The following is a 9,756-nucleotide window of genomic DNA, read 5'->3' as shown; positions in this document are numbered from 1 at the left end:
TCCTGGGATTCATCCTGTCCCTGGCGGCGCTCCTGAAGAAGACCGTCGAGCAGCTGGTGTTCCAGATACGCCTGCACCTCGTGCTCTAGGGGCAGCCATCGAGCAGAAAGCAGCAAGCAGTATCCAATCACACACTGACAGAAGACACACGGCCACACGCCCGACACTCCACCCCTCCCCTGAGAGATGTTTGCACTTCCATTTGGGCATCTATTTTCGTTGATGCTGGCATCGCAATACACGGAATCGTCTCTCCGTTCTTGGCCGCAATGAAAATAGATACCGAAATATTCGAAATTCAAAGTCAATTCCCACGAGAGAGAGCGAGACAGGCCTTCTTTTGGTTTACGGCCTTTCTTTCTTCTGCCTTTGGCATCGCCCACTCCACTCTCTTTATTTTTCTTGCATTAAATTAGCAATAATATGAACTCGCCTTCTCTTTCTGCTTAGTAGTATTCCCCTGTCGCCGATAGCCCGCATCCTCTGCGTTCCAGAATCTGCGGAAGTTTCCAGCGGGGCTACTGGCGTGCATCAGCCGTCGAGTAGATTGAATGGGAACGCTGCCAGCATATATGTACTATGTGTGTGTGTGCCCAACTAACGCAGACAACTGCGTTCTAGAATGAAATATTAATTCATTGGGGATACGCACACACAGATCCCCCTTCATCGCTCTCTGTTTCCCTCGGAGGGTGGCAGGGTACTGGGTGTCTACGCTGCTCGGCGCTGGCCTGTATCTAATCGCGCCTGCCTTGCTGTGTACCCACTGTAGATGCATATGTACATACAGTTGTATTGTCGCATCGTTGCTTGGAAGGGGAATCCCCCTAATATTAAAGCTGGGATCCTATGCCAGAGCAGAACGCAATACTTTTCATATCCCACATTGGGTTTCCTTAACCAATCCCATAACTTTCGACATTGACAATGAGGCTTCATCAGCATTCGTTCGCTCACAGTCATTATCATAATGATGATGATAATGATAATAATATGCATGTGTGTGGTGTGTGACTCTCGTTTAGGACCTGAGCTCAAAAGTGCAATGCACGGCAGAAAAATCAACACGAGCTGATTCAAGGGGTAAAGATATGTATCTTTGGCACACCGAAGTGCCGACACTCTTTCAATTTAAGCTTGTTCACAGCCCAGCGATTCGCAAATGCGGCCAATGAGTATGTGTTGTGAGTATATAACAGCCCATCCGATCCGATCAGGCGATTCATCAGTGAAGATTTTCTCTCCTTTCGCTTTTCTGCCTAGTGGGGTCCCAAGTGTGGGAAAAGCCATGAAACTCAAGAAAAGCATGAAGAAAATTACGATTGAACCGGTGACTAGCTCATGGTCTTCCTCGAGCGAACCGACTGCCTTTGTTTAACTGGGACGATGAGGTCTGAGCGTGTTCATCTCGGCCAGTGAGAACTTGCTCGTAGCGGGTCAGCAGATTGGTGCGGACAATGGCGCCGTTCAGTTCCGCCTGGGCCTTGATGGCCTGTGGGAAAAGAGAGGGGAGAAAACAGTTGGATAAAGCCGAGGAAGAAAAGGAAATATAAACCCACCTGAGTATCGCTGACAGCCAGACCATTCAGGAGATTGAACAGCACAATGGTCATGAAGAACACAAAGAGCAGGAAGATCAGGTAAGTGTAGACGCTGTCAAACTTTATGTCACCGGCATCAAATTCTCCCGTGAGCATCACAATCGTCTTGATGAGCGCCTCGATGGGCACGGAGAATGTGTTGAAGTGACCATCATCTTCTCCCTCCTTTGCTGGCTCTGGCGTGCTGTCCTTCGGAGAGGAGGAATCCACCTGGGGCTTGCCAAACAGTATGTAGAAGCACAGACTAAACGTAAGCACAAAGATCGAGTAGAGAGCAAAGCTCTTGATGAAGCTGCTGGAGACGGCGCGCAGCATGAGCATGTGCGTTGAAATTGAGAGTACTGGCAGGGAGCCAACCAGCAGGCAGAACTCCACGGACACCAGCAGAATGGTGAAGACGGCCAGTATGCGCTGCGTCTCCTTGTCGTAGCTGGCTTCCATGCAGGTTAGGATCGACAAGACAATGAGAGCCACCTCCATCAGGTTCGTGATGGACCTGAAGTACAGCAGCGGCGACATGGCAAGCTGTATGACCTCTCGGATCATGAGATACACAATCCCTATCCAAGAGAACAGGCCGAAGAGGGCAGTCAGGCCCGTGTGGTCGCTTTCGTGGAACTTAAGGAGCGTATGCGTGATAATGGAGGCAGTGAAGAGAGAGTAAAGTAGAAAGTTCAGATAGAAGATCACCGAGAGACGCTGCCACTTGAGGAAGAGGAAACTCGAGATTAGCGGGTGCTGCAGCAGGTAACGCAGCTCCTTGGAATCGGCGATGTATGCGATTGGAGTCATCTCGTCCTCCAATTGGTGAGGATGGCCAATGCTCCGCTTGTCCGACTGCCCGGGCTCTCGCTGGCGTCTCATCAGATTCTTGTAGTTGATGATGATCTCGAAACTCTGGTCACCGCGCTTCTCCCCGTTGGTGGTGTTGCAGGAATCGAAGTGCTCCTCCAGCACTTTCGGGTCCATCTCCTGTATGGGAAGATCTCCGAACGCGCTTCTCGCCCCGATGTACGCTCCCTGCCGTAGAAGCTCCTGTGCCACCTTTGTATTGCGATACTTGACCGCATAGGAGAGTGGCACCAGGCCAGCCTTGTCCGCCTCATTGATGTCCACACGATCGCTCTCGAGCAGCAGCTGGAAGCAGCGGTGGTGGTCACAGAGGTCGTCCAGCGGCTGCTCACCCAGGCGACTGATAACCGCGTTCAGCAGCTTGGAATGCGATGTCAGCCTCAGCTGCGGATGCTTCAACAGCTTCTCTAGCGCCCTGTGGTTGCCCCAGATTACGGCCAACTCCACGGGGCTGATGTCGCTCAATTTTGAAGGATTAATGTTGATGCCCGTCTCGAGGATGGCCTCAAAGGCTCGCTGCTTGCCCCGCTTGATACTCTCCGCCAGCAGGGACTGATACTCCTCCTGGTTGGCATTGCATTGGTTGTCTGCGTTTCCGCTGACGTTCTGGTGGTACTCCGCGAACTGTTGCTCGAACTGGTTCTCGTCTCCGTCCCGCAGCGTGCGGAGGAGTCGCTCGCAGTCGATCTCTGCTTCGGCCTCGCGCAGCTCCGGGAACGGCAGTTCCGGATACTGATCCCTCAGCATCTGGCGTAACTGCCCGTTCCGATAGCTGTCAATGTCCAACTGTGGTTCTTTCAGGAAAAGTCGGATCAGCTCCAGCTTAGTGCCTGCCTCAGTCTTTCTATTCTTCAGCACATGGTGGAGGGGCGTGAACTCACCCTGATCCACCAAATTCGGAGAGGCTCCGTACTCGAGCAGCAGCTGAATGCAGGAGCCCACCTGAGAGGCATTCGATCGTCCTGGCGATTGGCCTGGGCACCGCTGTCCAGGGCAGTGTGGAATTCCCGTATATCTCGATTAGCGAGGGCTGCACTCAACTGGCCCTGCGGATCGATGAAACCGCAGTTGTTAGAGCTCATTCTGCTGTCTGCAAAGAGTCAAGTGAGAATGGGGAGGATGAGCTATGTCTATGTGGGCTTTCGTTAATCTTATCCAACCCACGCTGCGTATGAGTAACTTCTAATGCCGTTTCTATGAAAATGATGCCAGAGCCCGCATTGTTAGAGCTCTTCTCTGGTCAATGGAGGGAGGTCTGACCCAACAGACGGTTTCTGTACAGACCTTGAAAGGGCCGAAACAAAAGCATGAGAGTGGACCGACCCCCGCAACAAACGGTATTTGACAACGCTTCATGCTACGATGATTTTCACACAAACTACTGTCTGTCCATGGAGCTGGCCAGCAGCTGGAGGCAGAGCCACAGTCAGAGCCACAGTCACAGCCACATCCCCAGCCGAAAGCTACCCCACAGGTTTCTCGAAAAATAAAAACCAAATCTTCGTTTTGGGGGCAATTAAAGAAAGCGTCTTTAAGTGGTTTTTGTGGTACCCGAACTACAGACTTAATTTGCCCTCCCGTGTAGTTATTAAATTATAACAATCCAACTGAAGACAAGGTAAAACAAGGCCTGAGAAGTACTCAGGGAGTGGCTTGATTGTTCAAAGTGATCTACAAATTTGAATCAAGTTTGGTGTTCGATCTCGCTCGCCTTTTGGTATATCAAAATTTAACGATCATAAAGAATAATCATAAAATAATCGACACATCAATATCAATTAGCAATCAATTGGTTACGCTTTATGCTTTGAATACTGTTCCGAATGGAGCTTTAGATAAAGCCCTGGGCAGTGCTGAAATCTTGCGATTTATAGGCGGCTCTTTTCGTAAATTTCAAGGCGGCTTCTTCTGTGGGATCTGATCCCTCCAGCCGTCAGCTCAACGTCTTCTCCGCTCTGTTGTGTTCTGTTCTGTTCTGTTCGCTCTGTCTGCTGTCTGCTTTGATGCTTGAAATGTGTGAGAAATCGGCTAATCACACATGAGACCTGGCTAATTTGAATATTCCCCCACTGATTGTTTATCAATAGCCTACGAATTGGGAATCAGGAATCTTCTCTTTTGTAGGTAGCTCTTCGGCTAATGTTGCTTTAGTATGCAAACAAATTGAGGATTGTAAATGACGCCCCTGGGGTCAAACCTTGTCGTTGATAAGATAAACAGAATCGCACAATCACCTTCCTTAATTGGCCCTTTATTTGATATTTTCTTGTCTCCCATCTTAACCTCTTCCCCATTCTGGTATTTGTTTTTCCACCTGAGTACGAGTATTTGCCCAAGCAATTGACAAACAACTTCATTGTTTGTCCAAGCTGAAGCTCGACCCAAAGTCTTACTAAGACATCGGTTGACAGAACGGCGTAATATCACAATAATTAACAGAAAACTTAACAGCAAACGATTTCAAAAGTGAGCAACTCCTCTCTCAGTCGCATCTGACCCTAGCAATTAAGAGCACTACTTTCAGAAATATTGATGTAGACAAGGTAATCTATACTTATTGCGATAAGCTACGGAAAACACAAATTGCCCTTAAACTCTTAAACATTTGCTTCATCTACGGAAACCAGTCGAAATCACAGAGTATACGGAGTCTGGAGTGGAATTTTATTCCCCCTTCTCTTGGAGCTCACATATGTACATACTATAACACTGGTAAAAAAAAAGTACTCGTATCACTCTGGAATTTGAGAATAAAGTGTGTCACAAAGAAAAGGGAGTCAACGACATTATTACTAGTTTTAAAAGAAAAACGAGGGGAACGTTGTGAGTTGCTGCGGACACCGCAACTCTACAGTTATACCCGATACTTAGTCAGTATGGCTCTCCTCCGGCAGACGACGCTAATATTGAACGACACGACAAAGAGTGCGGACAGACAGACAGACAGACAGGGCCCAATCGACTCGGCTATTGATGCTGATCAAGAATATATATACTTTATGGGGTCGGAAAAGATTCCTTCTGGACGTTACACACATCCACTTTTACCACAAATCTAATATACCCCAATACTCATTTTGAGTATCGGGTATAATAATAATGAGATTATCTTCATTCGCGATTCGAAAACTGTTTCGAATTCTAATTTTTTCTTTGAGTTAATTTATATTTATAAACCTTTCAGCCCTGTTCTTCTTTCTGTCTGTGGGAACATCTGGAATTTGGAGACTGAGAGAGCTGGAGCCTAGGAAATTGCCTAACAAAATTGGCTCTGAGGTGCACACCGAATCCTCTACTAAAGTTCTTTGTGTTGGTGCAGCTGCAAAAGTGAAATCAGCAAATGACAACACTTCGGAAAGAGTAAGTAGAAGGGGGACAGACGTGATTAATGTAAAGTTTTTAGCGCGATAAACTGAATATGTATATGTCCAGCTGCTCAGGATCAGCCGCGTTTCTCCGATCGTCTGTCAATAATTTATACTATATACGTACTGTCTTACACTGCTATAACATTCTCACATGATATTTTACCATACCCTTCCCGAATACGTGATGTGATCAGATCGAGAGACCCTCTAGCTGCGTGGGAGGAGGAGAGCAGAGTAAACACTAAACTAAATTGCTTGTCCATAAAGTCTGTTTTTTGGCAAACTGTGCTTGGATTGTTTATCCAATTGATCAAAATGAGTATTGGGGTATATTAGATTTGTGGTAAAAGTGGATGTGTGTAACGTCCAGAAGGAATCGTTTCCGACCCCATAAAGTATATATATTCTTGATCAGCATCAATAGCCGAGTCGATTGAGCCATGTCTGTCTGTCCATCTGTACGTCCGTCCGTCTGTCCGTCCGTCCGTCTGTCCGTCCCCTTCAGCGCCTAGTGCTCAAAGACTATAAGAGCTATAGCAACGATGTTTTGGATCCAGACCTCTGTGATATGTCACTGCTACAAAAATATTTCAAAACATCGCCCCGCCCACTTCCGCCCCAACAAAGGACGAAAATCTGTGGCATCCACATTTTTAAAGATACAATAAAACCAAAAACGCAGAATCGTAGAGGATGACTATATGTTTTAGAGTGTAAAATCTGAACCAGATCGTATATTTATTATAGCCAGAATCAAGAAAACAATTTCATTCTTTCTCGCTCTGTCTCTCTCTAACACAAAGGTTTCATGGTCGGTTTTGCCAATTGCAAAATATGAGTTCAAGGATCTCAGAACCCAAAGGAGCTAGAGTAACCAAATTTAGTATCGGCACTCCTGTTAGATCTCACTATAAAACGTTTATCTCAAAATTTCGTCCCACCCCCTTCCGCCCACACAAAGGACGAAAATCTGTTGCATCTACAATATTGCAGAATCGAGAAAACTAAAAACGCAGAATCGTAGAGGATGACTATATGTTCTAGAGTGTAAAATCTCAACCAGATCGTATAATTATTAGAGCCAGAATCAAGAAAACAATTTCATTCTTTCTCGCTCTGTCTCTCTCTAACACACAGGTTTCATGGTCGGCTTTGCCAATTGCAAAATATGAGTTCAAGGATCTCAGAACCTATAAGAGCCAGAGCAACCATAGTTGGTATCCACACTCCTGTGATATCGGACCTTGACCGTTTCATGTCCAAGTGTCGCCACACCCCCCTCCGCCGCCGCAAAGGACGAAAATCTGGGGCATCCACAAATCTCAGAGACTATTAAAGCTGGAGTGACCAAATTTGGTATCCACACTTCTGTTAGATCTCACTATAAAACGTATATCTCTAAATTTCGCCCCACCCCCTTCCGAACACACAAAGGACGAAAATCTGTTGCATTCACAATATCGCAGATTCGAGAAAACTAAAAACCCAGAATCATAGAAAATAGCCGTATCTATGAGATTGCTGAATCTGGATCAGATCAGATAATTTGTATAGTCAATAGGAACAAATCAATTTGCAGTGGCTACGCAGCGCCCGACGTCACGCTCAGACTGATTTTCTGTCTCTCTCGCACGCACTCTTTGTCGTGAAATATTTTTGTAGCAGTGACATGACACAGAAGTCTGGATCCAAAACATCATTGCTCTAGCTCTTATAGTCTTTGAGCACTAGGCGCTGAAGGGGACGGACAGACGGACGGACGGACGGACGGACAGACGGACAGACGGACAGACGGACAGACAGACAGACAGACAGGGCCCAATCGACTCGGCTATTGATGCTGATCAAGAATATATATACTTTATGGGGTCGGAAACGATTCCTTCTGGACGTTACACACATCCACTTTTACCACAAATCTAATATACCCCAATACACATTTTGAGTATCTGGTATATTTAATTAAAGATCACTTTGATTTAGCACCCCTTTTGGGACTACGCCCTTGTGTCCCGCTAAAAGTAGAAAACGAATAAACAAAAGCTTGGTGGGCGGAGCCAGATCGGCAAACGCATGAATCCAGCCAACGATTTAGGTAGTAGTCGTATATGGGGAGGGAGGGAAACTGAGACCTGGTCGCTCGACTCTCCACATATCGCCTAATCGATGGATTATTTAATTGTAATTGGTAATAAGAAATGCACATTCAGCTCTCGGTACATGTGTAATGTGGTATGTGAGGACGGAAGCACTCGACGCCAAAAGTCCATGCAAATGAAGCGAGGCTTGGATTACTCCCGAACCCGATTGGGTAAACATGGAACTGGACTCCGTTTACTGCTTTTGCACACTATCTGAGGGGATCGACTGACGGTCAGGCACGATTATTTCGTTTATTTCTTATTTATTTTCTTTTCTTGAAAGAAACAATAGACACTTGAGAAAACGAGCCACCTTCGGCGTTTCCTTTTAGGGCATCAAAAAAGTGATCGTGACCATTGCTGGCCCACATTCGAAAATCGTTTTTCAAAAACTCTCGTTCGTTCTGGCGATGATGTCACAGTTTGAGTGTATATATATAAAGTATATATATTCTTGATCAGCATCAATAGCCGAGTCGATCGAGCCCTGTCTGTCTGTCCGTCCGTCCGTCTGTCCGTCCCCTTCAGCGTCTAATGCTCAAAGACTATAGGAGCTAGAGCAACGATGGTTTGGATCCAGACTTCTGTGATATGTCACTGCTACAAAAATATTTCAAAACTTCGCCCCGCCCACTTCCGCCCCCACAAAGGACGAAAATCTGTGGCATCCACAATTTTAAAGATACGAGAAAACCAAAAAGAGGACCAGAATCGTAGAGGATGACTATATGTTCTAGAGGGCAAGATCTGAACCAGATCGTATAATTATTATAGCCAGAATCAAGAAAACAATTTCATTCTTTCTCGCTCTGTCTCTCTCTAACACACAGGTTTCATGGTCGGTTTTGCCAATTACAAAATATGAGTTCAAAGATCTCAGAACCCATAAGAGCTAGAGCAACCAAATTTGGTATCCACACTCCTGTGATATCGGACCTTGACCGTTTTGTGTCAAAATTTCGCCACACCCCCTTCCGCCCCCGCAAAGGACTAAAATCTGTGGCATCCACAAATCTCAGAGACTATTAAGGCTAGAGTAACCAAATTTAGTATCCGCACTTCTGTTAGATCTCACTATAAAACGTATATCTCAGAACTTCGCGTCACCCCCTTCCGCCCCCACAAAGTACGAAAATCTGTTGCATCCACAATATTGCACATTCGAGAAAACTAAAAACGCAGAATCATAGATAACGACCATATCTATCAGATTGCTGAATCTGGTTTAGATCAGATAATTTTTATAGCCAAAAGGAACAAATCAATTTGCAGTGGCTACGCAGCGCCCGACGTCACGCTCAGTAGTATCGGGTATAACTGTAGAGTTGCGGTGTCCGCAGCAACTCACAACGTTCCCCCTCGTCTATGATTCTGCGTTTTTAGTTTAGTTTTTTTTTTTAGTTTTGCCGCATGGTTTGCATAAATTTCCATTTGGATTTCCATTGCCATTGCCATTGCCATTGACTGCCTCGTTAGCTAGCCCCTTAGACCCATCAACTTTTGATTGATTTGATCCGATACGCTACGCTCCTCAGCTTAGCTAAAGATTAATTTATAAAACAAAAGATATACAAAAAGGGTAATAAAAGAGTAACGAACAAGATTAAGAACCATTAACCATAATATGTGCGTAAACAACACACACATTTTGAACCGAATCATATCAAATGCAAAAAAAAACAAAACGAAAACAGAAAACCAATTAAAGATTATAAAACTATTATAACGAAAAGAAAAAGAAATGAAAATTCAAGAATGTATAAATCTAACATTTGCAATTACAAAATATTTACT

At 45.5% G+C, this 9,756-nt stretch overlaps 1 protein-coding gene across 1 annotated transcript; it reads right to left on the bottom strand.

Annotated features, from left to right (window-relative positions):
- Positions 1–1,417: 1,417 nt before the first annotated feature.
- Positions 1,418–5,240, bottom strand: LOC117194643 (transient receptor potential cation channel protein painless-like; the record flags this gene model as incomplete). Its single annotated transcript, XM_033399160.1, has 3 exons — positions 5,218–5,240; positions 1,560–3,468; positions 1,418–1,492 (listed from the first exon to the last, which is right to left on the bottom strand). Coding segments are annotated over exons 1-3 (2,007 nt in total), but the record flags the coding sequence as incomplete, so codon positions are not given.
- Between the last annotated feature and the right edge of the window lie 4,516 nt (positions 5,241–9,756).

Source organism: Drosophila miranda, assembly GCF_003369915.1.
Source record: "Drosophila miranda strain MSH22 chromosome Y unlocalized genomic scaffold, D.miranda_PacBio2.1 Contig_Y3_pilon, whole genome shotgun sequence".
Lineage (NCBI taxonomy): Eukaryota > Metazoa > Arthropoda > Insecta > Diptera > Drosophilidae > Drosophila > Drosophila miranda.
The sequence above is the reverse complement of the archived record's forward strand: the minus strand, read 5'-3'. Positions and strand labels throughout refer to the sequence as shown.